We start from the raw sequence: 24,831 nt of genomic DNA, 5'->3' as shown, positions 1-24,831 counted from the left end.
TTATATACTGTAGACAGATGTGTGCCTTTCCAAATCATGTCCAATCAATTTAATTTGCCACAGGTGGACATTTTATCACGTTGTAGAAACATCTCAAGGATGATCAATGCAAACAGGATGCTATGAGCTCAATTTTGAGTCTCATAGCAAAGGGTCCGAATACTTATGTAAATAAGTTATTTCAGTTTTTTATTTGAAATATATTTGAACAAATTTCTAAAAACCTGTTTTTGCATTTGTCATTATGGGGTATCTACACACAATAATCTACACACATTATTGTGTGTAGATTGATGAGAAAAACATTTAATTTAATCAATTTTAGAACAAGGCTGTAATGAAACAAAATGTGGAAAAAGTCAAGGGGTCTGAGTACTTTCCGAATGCACTGTACGTGCTCGTCGCCCCCACCAGGGTCTTGACCTGACTGTAGTTCGGCATCGTAACTGACTTCAGTGGGAAAATACTCACCTTTGATGGCCACTGGCACACTGAGAAGTGTGCTCTTCACGGATTAGTCCCGGTTTCAACTGTAAATCAAATCAAATTTTATTTGTCACATGCACATGGTTAGCAGATGTTAATGCGAGTGTATCGAAATGCTTGTGCTTCTAGTTCCGACCATGCAGTAATATCTAACAAGTAGTCTAACCTAACAATTTCACAACAACTACCTTATACACACAAGTGTAAAGGAATGAATAAGAATATGTACATAAAAATATATGAATGAGTGATGGTTGAACGGCATAGGCAAGATGCAGTAGATGGTATAGAGTACAGTATATACATATGAGATGAGTAATGTAGGGTATGTTAACATTATATAAAGTGGCATTGTTTAAAGTGGCTAGTGATACATTTATTACATCAAGATGCAGTAGATGGTATAGAGTACAGTATATACATATGAGATAAGTAATGTAGGGTATGTAAACATTATATAAAGTGGCATTGTTTAAAGTGGCTAGTGATACATTTATTACATCAATTTTTACATTATTAAAGTGGCTAGAGTTGAGTCAGTATGTTGGCAGCAGCCACTCAATGTTAGTGATGGCTGTTTAACAGTCTGATGGCCTTGAGATAGAAGATGTTTTTCAGTCTCTCGGTCCCAGCTTTGATGCACCTGTACTGACCTCACCTTCTGGATGATAGCGGGGTGAACAGGCAGTGGCTCGGGTGGTTGTTGTCCTTGATGATCTTTTTGGCCTTCCTGTGACATCGGGTGGTGTAGGTGTCCTAAAGGGCAGGTATTTTGCCCCCGGTGATGCGTTGTGCAGGCCTCATTACCCTCTGGAGAGCCTTATGGTTATGGGTGGAGCAGTTGCCGTACCAGGCGGTGATACAGCCCGGCAGGATGCTCTCGATTGTGCATCTGTAAAAGCTTGTGCATCTGTAAAATAATTTCTTCAGCCTCCTGAGGTTGAAGAGGCGCTGCTGCGCCTTCTTCACCACGCTGTCTGTGTGGGTGGGCCATTTCAGTTTGTCCGTGATGTATACGCCGAGGAACTTCATACTTTCCACCCTCTCCACTACTGTCCCGTCGATGTGGATAGGGGGCTGCTCCCTCTGCTGTTTCCTGAAGTCCACGATCATCTCCTTTGTTTTGTTGACATTGAGTGTGAGGTTGTTTTCCTGACACCAGGGCGGGGTCGAGACCCAGGGTCTCGAGCTTAATGACAAGTTTGGAGGGTACTATGGTGTTAAATGCTGAGCTGTAGTCGATGAACAGCATTCTTACATAGGTATTCCTCTTGTCCAGATGGGTTAGGGCAGTGTGCAGTGTGATTGTGATTTCGTCGTCTGTGGACCTATTGGGGCGGTAAGCAAATTGGAGTGGGTCTAGGGTGTCAGGTAGGGTGGAGGTGATATGGTCCTTGACTAGTCTCTCAAAGCACTTCATGATGACGGAAGTGAGTGCTACGGGGCGGTAGTCATTTAGCTCAGTTACCTTAGCTTTCTTGGGAACAAGAACAAAGGTGGCCCTCTTGAAGCATGTGGGAACAGCAGACTGTGATAAGGATTGATTGAATATGTCCGTAAACACACCAGCCAGCTGGTCTGCGCATGCTCTGAGGACGCGGCTGGGGATGGGCCTGCAGCCTTGCGAGGGTTAACACGTTTAAATGTTTTACTCACGTTGGCTGCAGTGAAGGAGAGCCCACAGGTTTTGGTAGCGGGCCGTGTCAGTGGCACTATATTGTCCTCAAAGCGAGCAAAGAAGTTGTTTAGTCTGTCTGGGAGCAAGACATCGTGGTCCGCGACGGGGCTGGTTTTTCTTTTGTAGTCCATGATTGACTGTAGACCCTGCCACATACCTCTCGTGTCTGAGCCATTGAATTGTGACTCTACTTTGTATCTATACTGACGCTTAGCTTGTTTGATTGCCTTGCGGAGGGAATAGCTACACTGTTTGTATTCGGTCATGTTTCCGGTCACCTTGCCCTGATTAAAAGCAGTGGTTCGCGCTTTCAGTTTTGCGCGAATGCTGCCATCAACCCACGGTTTCTGGTTGGGGAATGTTTTAATAGACGCTGTGGGTACAACATCACCGACGCACTTGCTAATAAACTCGCTCACCAAATCAGCATATTCATCAATGTTGTTGTTCGACGCTATGCAGAACATATCCCAGTCCACGTGATCGAAGCAATCTTGAAGCGTGGAATCTGATTGGTCGGACCAGCATGGAACAGACCTGAGCGCGGGTGCTTCCTGTTTTAGTTTCTGTCTATAGGCTGGGAGCAACAAAATGGAGTCGTGGTCAGCTTGTCCGAAAGGAGGGCGGGGGAGGGCCTTATATGCGTCACGGAAGTTAGAATAACAATGATCTAGGGTTTTGCTTGCCCGGGTCGCACAATCGATATGCTGATAGAATTTAGGGAGCCTTGTTTTCAGATTAGCCTTGTTAAAATCCCCAGCTACAATAAATGTAGCCTCAGAATATGTGGTTTCCAGTTTACATAGTCGAATTAAGTTCTTTCAGGGCCGTCAATGTGTCTGCTTGTGGGGGATTATACACGACTGTGATTATGATCGAAGAGAATTCTCTTGGTAGATAATGCGGTCGGCATTTGATTGTGAGGAATTCTAAGTCAGGTGAACAAAAGGACTTGAGTACCTGTATGTTGTTATGATCACACCACGTCTTGTTAATCATAAGGCATACACCCCCGCCCTTCTTCTTACCAGAGAGACGCTTGTTTCTGTCGGCGCAATGCGTGAAGAAACCAGGTGGCTGTGCCGACTCTGATAGCGTGTCTTGAGTGAGCCATGTTTCCGTGAAATAAAGAACGTTACAGTCTCTGATGTCTCTCTGGAAGGCAACTATTGCTCGGATTTCGTCTACCTTGTTGTCAAGAGACTGGACATTGGCGAGTAGTATGCTCGGGAGCGGTGCATGATGTGCCTGTCTACGGAGCCTGACCAGAAGACCGCTCCGTCTGCCCCTTCTGCGGCGCCGTTGTTTTGGGTCGCCGGCTGGGATCCGATCCATTGTCCTGGGTGGTGGGCCAAACGGAGGACCCGCTTCGGGAAAGTCGTATTCCTGGTCGTAATGTTGGTGAGTTGACGTTGCTCTTATATCCAATAGTTCCTCCCGACTGTATCTAATAAAACCTAAGATTTTCTGGGGTAACAATGTAAGAAATAACACATAAAAAAAACGAAATACTGCATAGTTTCCTAGGAAGGCGAAGCGAGGCGGCCATCTCTTTGTCGGCGCCGGAAGACTGGACAGATGGCTGACAGCGTGTATGGCGTCGTGTGGATGAGCAGTTTGCTAATGTCAACATTGTCAACAGAGTGCCCCATGGTGGCAGTGGGGTTATGGTATGGGCAGGCATAAGCTATGGAGAAAAAACACAACTGCATTTTATCGATGCCAATTTGAATGCACAGAGATACCGTGGCGAGATCCTAAGGCCCATTGTCGTGCCATTCATCCACCGCCATCAACTCATGTTTCAGCATGATAATTACACAATTCCTGGAAGCTGAATATGTTCTTCCATGGCCTGCATACTCACCAGACATGTCACCCATTGAGCATGTTTGGGATGCTCTGGATCGACGTGTACAACAGTGTGTTCCAGTTCCCGCCAATATCCAGCAGCTTCGCACAGACATTGAAGAGGATCGTGACAACATTCCACAGGCCACAATCAACAGCTAGATAAACTCTATGTGTAGGAGATGTGTCGCACTGCAATGAGGAAAATTGTGGTCACATCAGATACTGACTAGTTTTCTGATCTACTCCCTCACCTTATTTTTTTAAGGTATCTGTGACCACAGATGCATATCTGTATTCCCAGTCATGTGAAATCCATAGATTAGGACCTAATGAATGTATTTAAATTGACTGATTTCCTTCTATGAACTGTAGCTCAGAAGAATCTTTGAAATTGTTTCATGTTGTGTTTATATTTTTGTTCAGTGGAAAATAATGTGACAGGTGAAATGAAGAATGTGATCTGCTTTATTTCCTAACGTATTGCACAAGTTGACTGCAGGTATTTACATAAAAAGTAGCTACAAATACTACAAATACTACAGGTATATGGTACATACGGTATACCGCCCAAGCTTACAAAACAATACACACAAATCCCCCAAAAATAAAGAAATCAAGAGATATCAGAACCAGCAATTTCAGATTCCAGAATATACAGTTAGTATACCAAACATTAGGAACACCTTCCTAATATTGTGTTGAACCCCCCCCCCCCCCCCCACCACCCCCCACACACGCTTGTGTTAAGTTGACTAGATATCCTTTGGGTGGTGGACCATTCTTGAGCAAATTTTAGCAAATTCAAAAATTAACTAATGCCATTAACACTATTAATTATTTGTATCGTTTGACAGCCCTAAATATTTTACTTCCTTCTAGAATGAACTACGGTTTTGGTAAAGCTGTATTTTGAGTTGTTATTTTGTCTTTTATTTTTAGCAGGAAGTAGTACTCAAAATCTAATAGACATAATGACAAAATTCCCCAATGATCATTCAACTATCAGAGCAAGAGCTTGACTATAAAGATTTTACAGGCACTCCGATCTGAAAATCTGAAGTCAGCCTGCATGGTTGCGTGTGTGTGTTCCTGGTGTGTGCTTGTGTGTTTGTGTGTACAGCTATTACTGGCTGTGTCCAGTTAGGGTTGTTCTGTCTGTCTGCCTGCCTCCTTGACTCAGTCTCCGCTCTTCCTCTGTCTCTGCATCCTCCCCATACACCCCTGTCCCTGCTTCTGCCCCAACTCTGCCATCTCAGTTGGACCAGGAGACAACCCTTCGACACAAGGAGGTATAGCTCATTGTGCTGATCTGTCCAGAGTTGGAGTCCGTTCCATATCTATTCCTGTCTATTTCTTCAGCAGTTCAAAACAGTTCCGGAATTGACTGGAATTCAGATGGAATTGACTTCAACCCTGGTTCTGTCCCAGTGCTTTGTGACCCACTCAACAGAACAAGTGGCCTCTACCAAAACATCTAGGGAATCTCATGATACTCATTGCAGACTATTGAACAACATGGAACATTACAATGTATACATATTTTAGGATTAGGATAGTGCACTGAAGCTCCATTTCCTCTTTAAGTGCCTGCATCATCAATGCAATGTCCCTATTGTTGTATGAAGATGCAACACAGATTGCTCTGGATTGTCAAGGATACTGAACAACATTCACTTAAACCAGCCTTCGTGTGAATAACAGCATTCACTTAAGTCAGCCTTCAATTGATGTAATGTATGATGTATGCAGCAACAGTAGTAAATGAAAATGAATACTAGACAACAGAGAACTAGCTAGCTATTCACTAAGAGTATATATTAGCACATTCAGAGTCGTTTTAATTTGGTGTTTGTTTCATCCTAATAAACATCCAAATAGATAATACTTTCATTGGCAAAAGGTTTTAATAGCATCCCAAATGCCATATTCATCCATAGACAAACTACTGAATGGAATAGAAATGCAATCACATTCACAGGCCACAAACAAAGCACTTGATCCATGTGCTGAATCGCTGAGTATTAAGACACATTTGTGTAAGTCATTGTGTTTGTGTCTTTTCCTGTGCGCTGCCTACGATATTAATGTCACAGTGATATTTTATTTCAGATCACGTTTTGTTCGTCCACGCATAATGCGATTTCATTTAGTGTGTCTGTGATTACTGCAGTGGTAATTTATATGATGTCATACTAATGCATATTACTCTATCCTCCTACTCCTCCTCTCTCCGCCCTCTCTCATTCTCTCTATCCCTTTATTCTGTACAGTTTTTGGATAAGTCAGAGGATGTCTTACTGAAGCACCAGGCCAGTATCAATGAGCTGAAGAGAGCCCTGAGGGAGCCCAACAGCAAGCTGATGAACCGTGAGAAGCGGCTGTCAGGGACGTCTCCTGGCGGAACGCCCGAGAAGAAGGCTGTGAGTGTGGGATGAGGGTGGTGAGGACCTGGGGTCCACTGGAGCATGGGTGGCAGTTGAGATTCACAACCTTTAACCTATGTACCACCTCTCCACTGTATGTCATGAATATATCACGGATAATGCCATACTACTCCTGTTTAAACTGCCCTGACATCTGACAGTGAGTCTGTGTATGACAACATTGACATTCCAGTCTTGCATTAAATTTCCTAGCACCTCATACTGTTGACTCCACTTGAACCCAGTAGGCTTGGAGGTCAAGACTGGAGAACATTCACTACTCTGGCTTTGTGTTCGTGTGCTTTGTCATCTATTTGAATATTGTTAACCTGAATATTTACAGTCTGATATAAAACCAAGAACTGTATTTTTGACCGTGACTTTTGAGGACAATAATATTTCTTCAAGGTATTGTAGGTGGTTATTTATTGTAGATATATACTGCTGCAGACTCAGACCTATTGGATAGTGTGATGGTAGTGCTAAAAGATATCATAAGAACACATTTAATTAGAAAAATAACCTGGAAAAATTGTCCTGCATTTATCATTAGAGATATCTGTTTTATTTAAAGATAAAACTCTCTCTCTCAAGTTATTGCAGAAAGTGATTCTACGTTAACTTGAAGAGATTATGTGAGGCCCTCAAGCAACAATCATCTCTAGCGTCTTCCCACCTTGATTGCCTGACAGTTAAAATGCTTCCCTTTGTGTCAGAACACAAACGCCCATGCTCTTTTGATCACTTTCACATTGTGATTGTACTGTAAAGATAGAGTACTAAGATATTATTCTCCAGTCTAGCTCTGTCAATGCAGTCTGTTTCCAGGTATTTTTGTAGTCTACGGAAGCTTTCTCATCTGCCGTCTGAGAACAATCGGATTATAGCCATGGAGAATATCATCAGACATCCTTGAAGGCATGACAACTCGATCTGTCATGTACTTACATAGATCTGAGGGAGAGATGCTAAAGTCCTGAAAGAATGATGGCAAAGTGTGGCCTGAGAAAATCCCACTTCTCAGAGAGATTCAGAGAAAATCATAAAGCCTTTGATGTAGTTTTTTTGCATTGCAAATACCTCCTAATTTGCTTATGCAGATTTGGCAGCCGCAGGTGGAAGCTAACTAGGCCCATGTTGCTCGTTTGCAATAATCTCATCATTCGATTCAAGATTTCATCTTGATTGGCTCATAGATTTTAACTCGGACTTCAATTCAGGAGAGACGTACAGTATGTTTGTAAAGTCCCTTGTCTCCATAGCCCATTGAATCAATATTTCTTCCCCCTTTCTACCTGTCTCTTTCCTTGAACCATTTTCCCCTCTTGCATGAAATTACCAACATTTTAAATAGTATGCTTTGCCAAAGAACCATACAGTTGGTCTCTCTCCTTGTCACAAGAGTGACAGAGTTAGGGCTCCTCTAATAGTTGTTCTCCTCCCTCTCTCTTCCCCCTCCACCCCTCTTCTGGTGGGAAACGCTCGGCCCCCCATCAGGTGGTGGGCAAGGAACTAGTAAACAGCTTCTCTGTAGAGGGCTTCGTCCAGAAGACTGTGGTGACTTCCCCAGAGGTTTCCCTTCTCTTCCTCCTCCTTTGTCTTCTAATGTCTGCCTTGTAACATACTGACTGTACTGTAGTTGGCCATTTATCTGTAATGAAACTGTGGCCCGGTACCATTTTATAGACATACTGCACACTCAGCTACAGCTGATATCTCTTGCATCTTGTTGAATTTGATCTGCTGCAGTCATTGTGTTTTAGAAAATCTTTAAGAAATGCAATAACCCACATATAGGCCTACATTTGGATGCAAATGTACACATTTCTATGTTTGATTGCAGCAATTGTGGCGGAATAGATTGAGAGGAATGTAGAGGTTCTATTTGTACTATAAAAACACATTACTGTACTGTAGCTGTTAACCTAAATTATGTTACAGTTCAGTTGCTGCCTCTAACTGTGTTTAATCTGTATCAACATGTAGGGCTCTGAGGAGTGGGTATTGATTGAGAAACAAAATAGTCATCAACACGACTATAACTGGAAGGCAGAAGAACAGAACGAAGCTTCCACCTCGCCTCCCCCATTAGTCCCTGATTCCTCTTGGGAAAGAAAGAAAGAATTGGAAAAAGACATAGAAGTAGCCAAGATGATTCATATCGAGGTTACAGGGGAGGATGGGCAAGAAATGATAACAGATATTGATAACTTTCCATTTTCCAAAGCCACAAGGGAAGCCCAGGATGAATGTTCTGAACCGCGGCTGACTAGCAACAGCCGCTTCGTGGTGGAATTAGCTGAAACCACAGAATCTTCTGAAGAGGATTCACAGTGGAAAGTACCTCCAGCAGAACACTCTGGTGCAAAGAATAGCATATTCCCAGTCTCAACCCCAGTCTCAACCCCAGTCTCAACCCCAGCCCCAGCCACATCCACAGCCCCAGTCTCAACCCCAGCCCCAGCCCCAGCCTCAACCCCAGCCCCAGCCACAGCCACAGCCACAGCCCCAGTCTCAACCCCAGCCCCAGCCCCAGCCCCAGCCACAGCCCCAGCCACAACCCCAGCCACAGCTCCAGTCCCAGCCCCAGTCCCAGTCCCATTCCGAGACTCTAAGAAGGATCATCAACCCAACAGACACAGAAAAAAGAAGAGACCTAATAGTTTAAACCTGGGAATGTCAACAGAATTCATCTATGAAAAAGAGGGCGATGTCTCAAACGCTGAAGAAGACAACGGGGGATCAGACTGGGAGGATAGTCCAACAGAGAAGACAAAGGCGGGACAAATAGATCACCCTGTGTCCAGAGAGGAGCCAGACGACCAGTGTTGGGTGACGAGTCCACTGATGAAAGATGAGGAGAGAACACCAGAGGCAAAATGGAAGGAGACAGTGGTGTCTGCGTATGAAGATAAGAAGAAGGAGCACAATACATCAATAGGAGAAGTCAAGGCAACTCAGGGAAGTGTTGTGGATGATCCTGCAGTGTGTGATGGAAGAGACCAGGTTAAGAACTTCAGCACTGAGGTCCAGCCAGCAGACGAAGGGCTGGGCTCTGTCAATGGTCCTGGGAAAACAGAATGTGATAGTTTAGCAGAACAGGTTAGAGAACCGGTTAAAGGGTTTAATCTCAGAGAGAGGTGCATGACTGACAATAGAGAACACACAGAAGAGGTCAAGTTGAGGGAGGTCAAGACACACGAGAGACAAACCAGTAACTCTGGGGGGGAGGAAGTGGAAGGTCTCACATCAGAGGTCAGGGGTCAGAGAAGGTCTTTACAGAGACTATCAGGCAGCAGTCAGTCAGAAATCACCAGGATCGTTCCACTCAAACCTGAAAGGTCAAAGAGCTTAGCATGCAAAGATGAGCAGGACAGAGGGAGTCAGGAGTCAGAGTCTGAGCTGAGTGGAGTTTTTAGAAGAGAATACAGATGGTCAGGGGGTTCATCAGAGGGACCTTCAGACATCAACTGGAACAACGAGTCCACCTTCTATCAAACATCCACCCTGCCTTCATCATTCATCTCAACCAACGCTAGTCCAGCAAGATGGACCCACTCCCCGACCACTACACACAGAGATGCCCCACAGGAACAGGGCAGCTTCTGGGGTCTGGAAGGCTTGGCAAGAGTTGAGGCTAGAACTGAAGAGCTGGTTCAGCAACAGAGCAGCGCTGCCCGTGACGATCACTTTCAGATGTCATTCATCTCAACCAACGCTAGTCCAGCAAGACGGACCCACTCCCCGACTATCTCACATAGAGATGCCCCACAGGAACAGGGCAGCTTCTGGGGTCTGGAAGGCTTGGCAAGAGTCGAGGCTAAAACTGAAGAGCTGGTTCATCAACAGAGCAGTGCTGCCTGTGATGATCCCTTTCAGGCTGCTAGAGAAGCCATAGAGAGTCATCAGTTTCTCAGCTTCAAGGGTTCAGCCTCAGCTCCAGCCTCAGCTCCAGCCTCAGCGCTCCCCAGGACAGCTCCTCCTGCCCCTCCAGTTAAAACACAGAAGGCCAGAGAGTCTGGACTCATACTCCGGAACATCAACCGCAATGTTAGCAGGGAGCCTGGCCTGGACGCAACCAAGAAGAGACACTCGGTAACTCTGCTTGCCATCTGCTTTTCAGTCATTTGGAAACAAAAAGCATCGCATGAGCTTCAGACAGAGACGCACACTCCCATTTTCTTATTTTCCTGTTTTCATTGACTTGAATATACATACATGTAACTTATACGTGCCTGTATATGAAGAAGGGGGGTGGAGTTTTACTTTTGAAACACTTGTTTTGGCTGTGTTTGATTGGCTGATGCAGCCAACAATGCATTTTGTCTGCTATGAGTTTGGACCCTCTCCCTTTCGGCCTCTCAATTTATCCCCCCTCCTCCTCTCTGCCGCTCTGCCTCCCTCCACCCTTATTTGCACACTTCACAGCAAACCTCAAACACAACTGCTTGCAAATCTGTAGTAACCACTACAGAGCTGTGGTAGAGATTGTCAAAAAGACAAAAACAACTTTTCATGCTTTGGCTCATTGCTTCTATCCCCCCTCTCTTCACAGGGCGGCGCATAATTGGCCCAGCGTCGTCCGGGTTGGGGTTGGCCGTCATTGTAAATAAGAATTTGTTCTTATCTGACTTGCCTAGTTAAATAAAGGTTAAATATTTTTTTTTTAATAAATAAACATTTGAACCTTGATTTTCCTTCCAATTAACCCTGTAGCAAGTCTCCTCTTTTGCAGAGGGTTGCAAGGAAACAAAGGGTTTTGCATATTGCCATGGCTCTGAGTTTTTTTAGCACTTCTCTTCCATGCTGTTTCCAAGCTGACATGTGGAGGAAGGCATGGACTTCAGACATGGTTTCATACATGTTTTACAGCTCAATTGACTGTGACAGGATCTGTGTGAGGAAATGAAAGAAGCGTGTCATTATCACCCATAAAGGCACTATATGCTACAGATTTGCTCATCCGTCAAATGCCAACCATTCATCTCCTGACCTCATGGATAGTTGTTATAATAAGTCACATATGATACCAACTCAATAGTTTGCGTAATGTCATGTAGATGAGAAAATAGTTTGTGATTTGACATGTTATTTCAAATGATCAACTTCATTAACATGAAAATGAATGACATGAGCATTGAGCTAAATGTGGCTTACAGTACCTTATTGGGGGATGATTATTTAAAAACTAGATCAAATGCTTTACAAGGATCACACGTTGGATGCTATAATGCTTTCTTGTAAAGCAAAGAACCCACACAGACTGTGAAGAAAGAGGCAGGAAACAAGCTGTCCAACAGCAGTGCCCAGGCTGCTGTACCTACACAGACAGACTAGCTATCAGTAAGAGATGTCGCCACGTTCATTTTACAGGTCGTGTTATTAGGAGCTTGCACGTATTTGGCAGTGAAATAATTTAACATTAGGCCTCGGACCTGACAGCTTAAATAATGTTCAGTCTTTCATCTGCGTCTAGGTCATGGACACATTGGCACGACCAGGTATGGAAAGAGGTGTGAGATCACTTTGTGAGCCGGCCCACCCAAAAAGTGAAAAACAGCATGTGAGAGCACCAGCCGTTCTGTATACTGGTTGTGCAAAAACAGAATGGGCTTCCAAACATGTCATTAAATCATAATACAGCTGCTTACTTTTACCTCCAAAACCGCCTTTGATGTCATTGAAACCAAACGCCATTCTTTGGCCATTTGAACATTTGAGCCTCATAAAAAAATTCAGTCTGTGTGGTTTGCAGCATTCTCTGATTCTGTCCTTGGCCAATGATTGGCAGTTGCGATGCTGCTATGGCTCCTCTATACTACCATAACTTACAACCTGTCCATAATACATTCTCTATGACACTCTAGGTTATACTAATTCAAACCAGGATAACTGGCTTTACCTGGTGGGTTCTTCAGGGTTTTGCTCATTTCGAATAGAAGGCAGTGAAATCAGGAAGTAAACTAAAATTACAATTCAATGGTATTTATTTTCAATGACTTCTCAATAAACGGAAAAGTAGAAGCTATTTATTTCAAAAGGTTTTACATTTCTGAATTTTAAATTCAAATCATTCCCTGAATTGACTACCTTCAATTCGAATTGAGCCCAACCCTTGGGTTAATTTCTCTTCTCCAAACTGGTAGTAAGCTTACTTGTTTTCTGTACTCATGAAATGATGGAAGGGGGGGGGGGGGGGACTCCCCTTCTATGTTAGAACCGTACTGTTCTGTTGTTCTTATGGTCGGTTAGTAGAAACCCAGTCACTCTACTGATGTTTACACTCTTAGAAATAAAGGTGCTATTTAGAACTTAAAAATCTTCTTCGGCTGTCCCCATAGGAGAACCCTTTGAAAAACCCTTTTTGGTTCCAGGCAGAACTGTGTTGTGTTCCATCCAGAACCCTTTCCACACAGGGTTTTACATGGATCCCAAAGGGGTTCTACTTGGAACCAGAAAAGGTTATCCTATGAGGACAGCCCTTTTAGAACCTTTTTTTCTAAGATCGTAGTAGTCTGTCTCTCCAGCTTGGACTAACCTCTGGCTGTTCTCTCTGTTCCTCTGTTCTCTCTGTTCCTCTGCTCTCTCTCTTCCTCTGCTCTCTCTCTTCCTCTGCTCTCTCTCTTCCTCTGCTTTCTCTCTTCCTCTGCTTTCTCTCTTCCTCTGCTCTCCCTTTGCAGGAGCCACTCTCCACTCCTGCCATCTATGAAGATACAGTAGATGATGCCAAGGTCACTTTACGTAATGAATTTAACCATATGCCTCCCCATGTTCCCACTTTTGCACTGTTCTCTCTTGGGATAGATCAGTCTCCCTCACAGTCATCCATGGGTATCTCTATGCATGCTGCCCATATGACAGAGGCTGAACCATGACTATGCCACAGGCGTTTACCCTCCGCTAAATTCCTGCCTGTAAGGCTTCCCCATTCATCTCCTCTCTTCTCCATATAGGTCAATACTATGTGTAACAAATTGCGTGCCCGGAGAAGATAACGTTTTATGATCATATATGCATGTGTAACATGTACTGTATAATGACCTTGAGCAAAGATCCTACATGAATACTTCCACACACCCCCAGGAGACATATTTACTTCCAGAGGATCATTTATCTCCTGTCATCATCATCATCATCACCCCTTTCATGGTCACTCCCTGCCCTGAGCAACTGCTAGACTGGCCCTGTGTTGTGACGGCCATCTTTGTGTAATCCCCTCTCTCACCCAGCCGGGCTCCGCCTCGGAGGAGGACCATGAGCGTGACACTGTGGTCTGCATGAAAGAGACCCACCTGGGCATCGAGAGGAAGTGCTCCAGCATGACGGTCAGCTCCACGTCCAGCCTGGATGCTGAGGTGGACTTCACCGTCGTCATGGACCTCCACACGGGCGTGGAGGAGTTCTCCAAGAGCATGTCTAAGCTGGGGGAGTGGCTGCCCGAGGTGGGCCGGGACGACTTTGAGGAGACCTCCAGGTTCTATTCAGCCCGTCTCATGGTCTCCCATGACATGTCCCCTGTAGAGGAGATGCCTCCTGTGCACCATGAGGTAGACACAGACATACCTGATCATTGCAACTCTCTGCTTCTAATGGCCGGAACTGCCCTGCTAGGGACGCCTGCCCTTATAAATTAAATCACCTGTCACCATTTCTGTTGGACCATTTTCAGTTACCATTTGGGTTATTTTTTGTCAATGTTTTAACTTTCAGGTTATAAAATTATAAAATGATTTTATCCATTTGCTTCTGATGTTTTTTATTCATTTTCCAATGGTTTATCCATGTTTTTTATTCATTTTCCTATGGTTTATCTATTTGCTTCTGCTGCTGTTTATTCATTTTCCTTTAGTTTATCCATTTGCTTCTGTTGTTTTTTCTATTCATTTTCCTATGGTTTATCCATGTTTTTTATTCATTTTCCTATGGTTTATCTATTTGCTTCTGCTGTTTTTTGCTTTAGATTATTGTGCAATGTGTATGTTTCCTTGTATTTTCCCTTCCATTGTCAATCATGCTTTCTTTACTGAATGTTTGGTCTGAAGTAAGTTATATACAATCACCAATTGATACTGTAGTATGGGCATACTTGTATTGTTTCATTGTCTGTTTGAAAAGTATTGTAATCTTTGAATAATACATGTATTGTAGTTGACCTAAGGATAAGCATGTTCAGTACCATGTTGAAGCCAGCACGTATTTTCCAGAATATATCGTACTCAGACATCTGTTTTGAACATGTCAATTAGATCATCTGATGGATTTTCATGTGTCTCAAAAGTCATTCAGCAACTCAAATTGCTTCCCATTATAGAAACCTATAAAAACGACACACATTGGGGGTCAATTTCAGGCCATTTGTTTAGTTTTTTTTTTACTGTCAGGAAATATTGATGAAGTTAGACCAGAGACATTGTATTGTTCTCTATCTACGTAGTCTCACTGTACCAGACTGTCTCACCCTGCTGCAGCCCCCGGTAGCCAGGAAAGACCCCAGTGCCGTTAGCGCTGCCCAGATGCTGAGGAAGGCCGACGCCAAGATGGAGACACACACCAATGGGTCAGAGGTCACCAGCACCAACATCATGGACATGTCAGAGCAGGTATACTACATGAGGCTATGCCTATGGACTCACATCTGTCCCCTGTGTTTGGTGGATGATTCAGCCTGGTACAGTAGTCTCATCTGTTTGTGCTCCAGCCAAGTCCTCTGCCAACAAACACGACAGAGGAGTTGGCTAAAGCACAAACTTTCAGTGCTGTGCTAGTGCATACTAATAAGGGTGCATACTAATGAAGGTGCACACTAATGATCAAATGTAGCAGAGGGGTCTAAATTGTTTGAAGAAAACATGTCTGAAATGATCTTGAGCAGGAAATGAAAACATTTTGTCAATAAGACAATAGTAGGACCATTATAGAGTAATTTTGACCCCATCAATTGGCCATTTAGTTTGGTATTTTTGTCGTTTAAAAAGGAGTAACCTATATCCATTTATGTATACAACCGGCCGAGGCAGGCGCCAGAGCAAATCAGTTTTTTTCACAGTACCTGCTCAGTGCACACAGTTCGGTCTTTTTTACACTTAGGCCTCGGAGGTGTAGGTTCAGGTTGAGGCTCATAATCAGAAGAAAACTCATCAGAGATGTCATCATGATTAATTTCTTCCCCATCATTGGAGTCATTTTCATTCAAAATGGTATGTACTCTATCAGTCTACTCTGGCCTACTTGGAAAACACATTGAGCTTGCGTAATTTACAATGGCAAGAAGACCATGGACAACGCTAACGAGTGCATCCATTCGTCTTGGTCTTCTTGCCATTTGTAAATTATGCAAGTTCTCAATGTGTACTCCAAGTAGGCCAGAGTAGACTGAATGAGTACATACCATTTTGGGATTATAATTAGAATAGATCAATACAATATAATGGCCTGCCCTGTTCTTCATTCACAATAAGTGATTACATAATTGTGCGTCATTGCTTCACATTGCTCATCAACTCATCCATTCTCCCTCATCATACTTTAGCCTACTTCATTTATTTAATCTGTTATTATATGTGTGAAATTAGTTTCAGTATAGTTTAGGTTGGAGGGGCGTCAGGTAGCCTAGTGGTTAGAGCGTTGGACTAGTAACCGAAAGGTTGCAAGATCGAGTCCCTGAGCTGACAAGGTAAATATCTGTCGTTCTTCCCCTGAACAACCCACTGTTCCTAGGCCATCATTGAAACTAAGAATTTGTTCTTAACTGACTTGCCTAGTAAAATAGTTTAGGTTCACTTTCTAGGAAATTATCGGGTTGATTTTCAAATGGGCACGGCATCTTCAATTATCGGGAGAAGGAGGGGCAACGATGAAAACGATATAAAAAATTACCACCTAAAACTGTCAATATCACCAGTTCTATTTGTGATATTAAGATTCTTGAAATAGTGCCCCTCCTGTCTTACAATATGTAGCCTGATGTATCTGATGCGGTCTGGCAAAAAAGAGAATGTCATGCCATACTCTTCTAGTCCAGACAGCATCAGATACATGGGCTACACATACTAAGACAGAGAAGCGCTGTTTCGTTTGTTTGGATGCTTTGTCTGACAATGATGGGTCTTTCTGTTGGCGTGGGTCTCGGTCAAATAAATGATCAATATTTGAATATTTTGGGGGGATGGGCAAGGAGGTACGGTAGGGCAGGCCAGGAGGTATGTTCGGGCAGGCCCTCTAAGGCCTGTACTTGACGCTGGCCCTGAGTCTATGGTATAGCCTAATATACATTAGCCTTTTTCTCTTCATATCTCTGCAGATCTTGATTAGACTGAGTGCCTTATTCTCACAACCACAATGACATAATTGCATCATTATGGAGGGATTAAAGTATTGACAGGAAATTAACGAGAATGATGAAAGAATGCGGGAGTTCCATTCATCTCTAGAGTCTGAGCAAGAAGCTGGGGCAGCCCCAACAGGTGCCTGATTAAAATGTAATTAGTGCCTCTCTGGTGTGCCATTCATCTAATGATGAGGATGAGCTGTGTCAGTGATCTGGAGAGGGTGCCTTTGAAGTGGAAACTCAAGTCAACATTTTTACTTCTCGGTGAAAGACATGCTAAGCATGGAAATAGAATGTCTAGAATAAGTGGATAGTCTAATAGATAACAGATGGATATTTATATGGTGTAGAGCCTCTTGGGCAGATGTGCTCTTGATTTGTAGAAAGCCACGATACAGTAGTGTGTGTGTGTGTGTGTGTGTGTGTGTGTGTGTGTGTGTGTGTGTGTGTGTGTGTGTGTGTGTGTGTGTGTGTATCTGCAGCAAATGGAGACTGACGTCAACTGTAATGACACTAAGGTCTCCAGCAACACTGACGTGGCTCAGCCACCAGAGGGAGACCTGGTATGTGTCAGTCCCTCTCTTGACAACAGCAGAAAGGGTGGAAGGCTATGCTATGCTTGCTCTGGCTGCAGTCTGATTTTCTGCTGTACATTCTCGACCCTTCTCTCTGAACCGCACACTCATTAACTCCCCATGATGGATTTGACTGGAACTGGACTGGTGTAATTATTGTGCTCATGGGGGATAAGGGTATAGAGAATCTCTCTAATCTGCCATTACAGGTTTTTCATGTGCAAATAATGGGCTGCAAGTTTAGAGAGTATATTTAACCAGATTGTGGCCTTGATATGATATTGCCTCACAATATTTGCATGCACATTCTTTTAAAATAAGCTTGTTAAAATGAAGACTTCTCCTGCCTTCTCAACCATGCAGAGCTCTTTAGTTTATATCGTACTGCTACCCTATAATTGGCTTGTGTTGTCTATGACACTTAAAGAGGCAACCTGCAGTTGCTACATACATTTTTGGACTTGTAAATGAATGATATGTACCTATTGATTCATGAAGAATGTAACTTATAAATGAATGATATGTACCCATTGATTCATGAAGAATGTAACTTGTAAATTAATGATATGTACCCATTGATTCATGAATAATGTAACTTGTAAATGAATGATATGTACCCATTGATTCATGAAGAATCTAACTTATAAATGAATGATATGTACCCATTGATTCATGAAGAATGTAACTTATAAATGAATGATATGTACCCATTGATTCATGAAGAATGTAACTTATAAATGCCTCATGAGCTTAGTTCAACTGTCGCACCCCACCAGAACCCAAAATATAAGATTGTTTTACTACAATATTGGTAAATAAAGTAAATGTAAACAAACACTATATAGCCTCAAAACATGGTTAAAACGATCATGTTCATATCATGCATCCAATGCTCTGTCTATGGATTTGAGAGTGGTTACATTTCTCCAGCTCCATCCATCAGCTTTTTACCGAAACAGAACCAAGGCAGAACACTTTGGTATTGTTCAACTGCTGATTGCCACTTTAATGTTTCAGTTAACTCCAATTTGTATCACAGTGCCAACAAACATGCTGTTTTGATAATGACAGGAGGATCTGTTGAGTTGAACTTCACTAGTTGGTACATAACCCTGTTGATACCATACTTCTGTAGGGCGGCAGGTAGCCTATCGGTTAAGAACGTTGTGCCAGTAACCAATTTCCCAAGCCGACTAGGTCAGGAATCTGTCGTTGTGCCCTTGAGCAAGGTACATAACTCGAATTGCTCCTGTAAATCGCTCTGTACAAGAGCGTCTGCTAAATGACTAAAATGTTAAATGTAAGTGGTTATGCTACACTTTTGCTTGGCTGCCTATTGGTTTATAACTTGGCTTATAGGTTCATCCTAATAACTTGCTTCTGATTCCCTACGGTCAGGCTTGAGGACTGTATGTCCCCATATGGACACATTGCTCTTCTACCTGATCAGTTTAATCTGCATGAACATGATGACTTCATCCCTTCATCCATGTGACGTTTCTTCTCCTCCCTCTCTTCATCCCAGAACCAGAACCAGGGAGTTGGCAGTAGGAAGGAGGATCCTCTCCCTAGTAAAGAGAATTGCTCCCCTGTAAGTACCTAGTTTACCCCCCCCCCCCCCCCCCAATAGACTGACTATATGGCAGAGCACTGCATGGCCCCAATGTAGCTGTTGATTTATTGAGAGAGAGGTGGGAAAAGATTCAGTTGTATTTTGGCTGGACTAGAACCAGCAACATAGTTTGTGTGTGTCTGTGTCTGTGCCTGCATTAAATTGGGAATTCAGATGTGAGGAGCCCTATTTGGAGGGGTAAGGGTTTAGCCAGGGTTGAACATAAAGCTAGGGTTAGGTTATACCAAGGTTTGTATGTTTAGTGTTATATCTGGCCTATGCCATGTCTCTCACTGTATTGCAGTGTATTTTGTTGTACGTGAAGCAAATATCTGTGTAAATCAGACATTAAAGAAATATCGAATATAATCTAAGATTAGAGTTATGACTAAGGTTAGTGTTGAGCTAGGTTGTAGACATGAAGATAGGGTTAGGCCGGGTTAGCGTTAGGGTTTTGGCTAGGGTTAGGGCAATGGTTACTGCTGTAAGTACAATGTACTACCGTTTTAAGGTTAGTGTTTGGGGTTTGTACTCATATCCTTTCTATTCTACTCCTCTTTGGACCAGTAAGATGATGGAGCTCAGCCCATGGTAACTCTGTCCCCCCAAAATGTGTGTGTGTGTCAGTGTTTGAAGCATCTGTGCTTATAATGAAAGTGACCCTTCTTCCTCCTAATGACAATGCTGCAGGTGAAGGCAGGCACCCTGGGGAGAGAGGCTGTAGAGTCCGCCCTGAATGTCACCACTGACAACGTCACCTCGGCAACCACAACTCAAGTTACCAAGGTAACCCCTCCTGTCTCATTTCCGCCCTTTAAAAATATAAAATAATTGGTGATGGGACTTGACACTACTGAAAGTGGCAATATGTAACTTTTGGGGCAACCAAATTCACATAGAAATGTGAGTTATAGATCTATCATTCTACTTACAGTTGAAGTCGGAAGTTTACATACACTTAGGTTGGAGTCATTAAAACTAGTTTTTCAACCACTCCACAAATTTCTTGATAATTTTGGCAAGTCGGTTAGGACATCTACTTTGTGCATGACACAAGTAATTTTTCCAACAATTGTTTACAGACAGATTATTTCACTTACAATTCACTGTATCACAATTCCAGTGGGTCAGAAGTTTACATACACTAAGTTGACTGTGCCTTTAAATGGCTTGGAAAATTCCAGAAAATGATGTCATGGCTTTAGACGCTTCTGATAGGCTAATTGACATCATTTGAGTCAATTGGAGGTGTACCTGTGGATGTATTTCAAGGCCCACCTTCAAATTCAGTGCCTCTTTAATTGACATCATGGGAAAATCAAAAGAAATCAGCCAAGACCTCAGAAAAAGAATTGTAGACCTCCACAAGTCTGATTCATCCTTGGGAGCAATTTCCAAATGCCTGAAGGTACCACGTTCATCTGAACAAACAATAGTACGCAAGTATAAACACCATGGGACCACGCAGCCGTCATACCGCTCAGGAAGGAGACGCGTTCTGTCTCCTAGAGATGAACGTACTCTGGTGCGAAAAGTGCAAATCAATCCCGGAACAACAGCAAACGACCTTGTGAAGATGCTGGAGGAAACGGGTACAAAAGTATCTATATCCACAGTAAATCGAGTCCAATATCGACATAACCTGAAAGGCTGCTCAGCAAGGACCGCCATAAAAAAGCCAGAAGACGGTTTGCAACTGTGCATGGGGACAAAGATTGTACTTTTTGGAGAAATGTCCTCTGGTCTGATGAAACAAAAATAGAACTGTTTGGCCATAATGACCATCATTATGTTTGGAGGAAGAAGGGGGAGGCTTGTAAGCCGAAGAACACCATCCCAACCGTGAAGCACGGTGGTGGCAGCATCATGTTCTGGGGGGTGCTTTGCTGCAGGAGGGACTTGTGCACTTCACAAAATAGATGGCATCATGAGGGAAGAAAATTATGTGGATATATTGAAGCAACATATTAAGACATCAGTCAGGAAGTTAAAGCTTGGTTGCCAATGGGTCTTCTAAATGGACAATGATACCAAGCATACTTCCAAAGTTGTGGCAAAAAATGGCTTAAGGACAACAAAGTCAAGGTATTGGAGTGGCCATCACAAAGCCCTGACCTCAATCCTATAGAATATTTGTGGGCAGAACTGAAAAAGTGTGTGCGAGCAAGGAGCTGACTCCGTTACACCAGCTCTGTCAGGAGGAATGGGCCAAAATTCACCCAACGTATTGTGGGAAGCTTGTGGAAGGCTACCCAAAACGTTTGACCCAAGTTAAACAATTTAAAGGCAATGCTACCAAATACTAATTAAGTGTATGCAAACTTCTGACCCACTGGGAATGTGATGAAAGAAATAAAATCTGAAATAAATCATTCTCTCTACTATTATTCTGACATTTCACATTCTTAAAATAAAGTGGTGATCCTAACTGACCTACGACAAGGAATTGTTACTAGGATTAAATGTTAGGAATTGCGAAAAACAGAGTTTAAATGTATTTAGCTAAGGTGTATGTAAACTTCCGACTTCAACTGTAAAGATATGTCTAAGATGCTGTAGATCTGTTCTATGTGCGCTATTTCTATGCTTCCCTTTCTCATGTTTTGTTTTTATGTCTTTTACTTTTGGTTTTGTGCATCAGCTTCAAACAGCTGGAAATACAATATTTTTGGTTATGGATAAAATACAGTACTAGCCAAAAGATTGAACACACCTACTCATTCAAGGGTTTTTCTTTACTTTGACTATTTTCTACATTGTAGAATAATAGTGAAGACATCAAAACTATGAAATAACATATGGAATCGTGTAGTAACCAAAAAAGTGTTAAACAAATGCAAATATATTTTAGATTCTTCAAAGTAGCCACCCTTTGCCTTGATGACAGCTTTGCACACTCTTGTCATTCTCTCAACCAGCTTCATGAGGAATGCTTTAACCAACAGTCTTGAAGGAGTTCCCACATATGCTGAACACTTGTTGGCTGCTTTTCCTTCACTCTGCGGTCCAACTCATCCCAAACCATCTCAATTGGGTTGAGGTCGGGTGATTGTGGAGGCCAGGTCATCTGATGCAGCGCTCTATTGCTCTCCTTTTTGGTCAAATAGCCCTTACACAGCCTGGAGGTGTGTTCTGGGTCATTATCCTGTTGAAAAGCAAATGATAGTCCCACTAAGTGCAAACCAGATGGGATGGCGTATCGCTGCAGAATGCTGTGGTAGCCATGTTGGTTAAGTGTGCCGTGAAGTCTAAATAAATCACTGACAGCGTCACCAGCAAAGCACCCCCACACCATCACACCTCCTCCTCCATGCTTCACGGTGGGAACCACACATGCAGAGATCATCCGTTCACCTACTCTGCGTCTCACAAAGACACGGCGGTTGGAACAAAAAATGTCAAATTTGGACTCATCAGACCAAAGGACAGATCTCCACCGGTCTAATGCCCATTGCTTGTGTTTCTTGGCCCAAGCAAGTCTCTTCTTCTTATTGGTGTCCTTTAGGGCTGGTTTATTTGCAGCAATTCAACCATGAAGGCCTGATTCCCGCAGTCTCCTCTAAACAGTTGATGTTGAGATGTGTGTGTTACTTGAACTCTGTGAAGCATTTATTTAGGCTGCAATCTGAGGTGCAGTTAATTGCCAATTTCTTAAGGCTGGTAATTCTAATGAATTTATCCTCTGCAGCAGAGGTAACTTTGGGTCTTCCTTTCCTGTGGTGGTCCTCATGAGAGCCAGTTTCATCATAGCGCTTGATGGTTTTTGCGACTGCACTTGAAGAAACTTTAAAAGTTCTTGACATTTTCCGCATTGACTGACCTTCATGTCTTAACGTAAGGATGGACTGTCGTTTCTCTTTGCTTATTTGAGCTGTTCTTGCCATAATATGGACTTGGTCTTTTACCAAAATAGGGCTATCTTCTGTATACCACCCCTACCTTGTCACAACACAACTGATTGGCTGAAGCGAATTAAGAAGGAAAGAAATTTCACAAATTAACTTTTAACAAGGCACACCTGTTCATTGGAATGTATTCCAGGTGACTATCTCATGAAGCTGGTTGAGAGAATGCCAAGAGTGTGCAAAGCTCTCATCAAGGCAAAAGGTTTGCCTTTGAAGAATCTTAAATGTAAAACATATTTTGATTTGTTTAACACTTTTTTGGTTACTACATGATTCCATATGTGTTAATTCATGGTTTTGATGTCTTCACTATTATTCTACAATGTAGATATTTGTAAAAATAAAGAAAATCCCTTGAATGAGTAGGTGTGTCCAAACTTTTGACTGGTACTGTGTGTCACAGTGGTTTAGATTGTACAATGATTCTCTACACTATACGAGCATATTTTGTCACATAAACTGAAATTGAGCGAACTATTAGAGTTTTAGCAACCAATGGCAGAGCAATTTCAGCATAGTGCAACTTTAATAGTCTATTTATACATTATTGAGCTGTGAAAGGTCACATGAATTATCTGATCTGTAGATTGTTGTTGAGCTGTTGTTGAATGGACATGTGTGTGTTGTGTTTTAGACAGTGAAAGGTGGCTACTCCGAGACCAGGATTGAGAAAAGAATCATCATCACAGGAGATGATGACGTGGACCAACATCAGGTGAGTCAAAATCAAATCAAATGTTATTTGTCACATGCGCCAAATACAACAGGTGTTTCACCATACAGTGAAATGCTTACTTACAAGCCCTCAACCAACAATGCAGTTAAAAAAATTCCTACAAAAAATAAGAATAAGAAATAAAAGTAACAAATAATTTAGAGCAGCAGTAAAATAACAATAGCGAGGCTATATACAGGGGGTACTGGTACAGAGTCAATGTGCGGGGGCACCGGTTAGTCAAGGTAATTGAGGTAGTATGTACATGTATAGTTGAAGTCGGAAGTTTACATACACCTTAGCCAAATACATTTAAACTCAGTTTTTCACAATTCCTGACATTTAATCCTAGTAAAATTTCCTTGTCTTAGGTCAGTTAGGACCACCATTTTATTTTAAGAATGTGAAATGTCAGAATAATAGTAGAGAGAATGATTTATTTAAGCTTTTATTTCTTTCATCACATTCCTAGTGGGTCAGAAGTTTACATACACTCAATTAGTATTTGGTTGCATTGCCTTTAAATTGTTTAACTTGGGTCAAACGTTTCGGGTAGCCTTGACCAAAAATGTATGATCTTTGTCCCCATGTGCAGTTGCAAACCGTAGTCTGGCTTTTTTTATGGCAGTTTTGGAGCAGTGGCTTCTTCCTTGCTTCTTCCTCGCCTTTCAGGTTATGTCGATATAGAACTCGTTTTACTATGGATATAGATACTTTTGTACCTGTTTCCTCCAGCATCTTCACAAGGTCCTTAGCTGTTGTTCTGGGATTGATTTGCACTTTTCGCACCAAAGTACGTTCATCTCTAGGAGACAGAACGCGTCTCCTTCCTGAGCGGTATGACGGCTGCGTGGTCGCATGGTGTTTATACTTGCGTACTATTGTTTGTACAGATGAATGTGATACCTTCAGGTGTTTGGAAATTGCTCCCAAGGATGAACCAGACTTGTGGAGGTCTATAATTTTTTAATGAGGTCTTGGCTGATTTCTTTAGTTTTTCCCATGATTTCAAGCAAAGAGGCACTGAGTTTGAAGGTAGGTCTTGAAATACATCCACAGGTACACCTCCAATTGACTCAAATGATGTCAATTAGCCTATCAGAAGCTTCTAAAGCCATTACATAATTTTTGGGAATTTTCCAAGTGTTTTAAAGGCACAGTCAACTAAGTGTATGTAAACTTCTGACCCACTGGAATTGTGATACAGTGAATTGTAAGTGAAATAATCTGTCTGTAAACAATTATTGGAAAAATTA

At 42.6% G+C, this 24,831-nt stretch overlaps 1 protein-coding gene across 10 annotated transcripts in view; it reads left to right on the top strand.

The window, feature by feature from the left end:
- LOC106565726 (band 4.1-like protein 1) overlaps nucleotides 1-24,831 on the top strand; it is a 203,585-nt gene that overhangs the window by 172,509 nt on the left and 6,245 nt on the right. For 5 of the 10 annotated variants that reach the window (XM_045691843.2, XM_082959380.1, XM_082959378.1 and 2 more), the window contains 11 exons: nucleotides 5,275-5,307; nucleotides 6,289-6,438; nucleotides 7,939-8,013; nucleotides 8,428-10,536; nucleotides 13,122-13,172; nucleotides 13,671-13,988; nucleotides 14,910-15,041; nucleotides 17,251-17,331; nucleotides 18,869-18,934; nucleotides 19,646-19,741; nucleotides 23,495-23,575. In XM_045691843.2, the coding sequence (XP_045547799.1) occupies nucleotides 5,275-5,307; nucleotides 6,289-6,438; nucleotides 7,939-8,013; nucleotides 8,428-10,536; nucleotides 13,122-13,172; nucleotides 13,671-13,988; nucleotides 14,910-15,041; nucleotides 17,251-17,331; nucleotides 18,869-18,934; nucleotides 19,646-19,741; nucleotides 23,495-23,575 (3,192 nt within the window). The remainder of the gene's footprint in view (nucleotides 1-5,274; nucleotides 5,308-6,288; nucleotides 6,439-7,938; nucleotides 8,014-8,427; nucleotides 10,537-13,121; nucleotides 13,173-13,670; nucleotides 13,989-14,909; nucleotides 15,042-17,250; nucleotides 17,332-18,868; nucleotides 18,935-19,645; nucleotides 19,742-23,494; nucleotides 23,576-24,831) is intronic. The other 5 variants (XM_082959381.1, XM_082959382.1, XM_082959384.1 and 2 more) reach the window with 4 other exon arrangements.

The sequence above is a fragment of the Salmo salar genome, chromosome 12 (genome assembly GCF_965601325.2).
Source record: "Salmo salar chromosome 12, fSalSal1, whole genome shotgun sequence".
NCBI classification, from domain to species: domain Eukaryota; kingdom Metazoa; phylum Chordata; class Actinopteri; order Salmoniformes; family Salmonidae; genus Salmo; species Salmo salar.
Note: the sequence above shows the minus strand (reverse complement) of the source record. Positions and strands in the feature narration are given on the sequence as shown.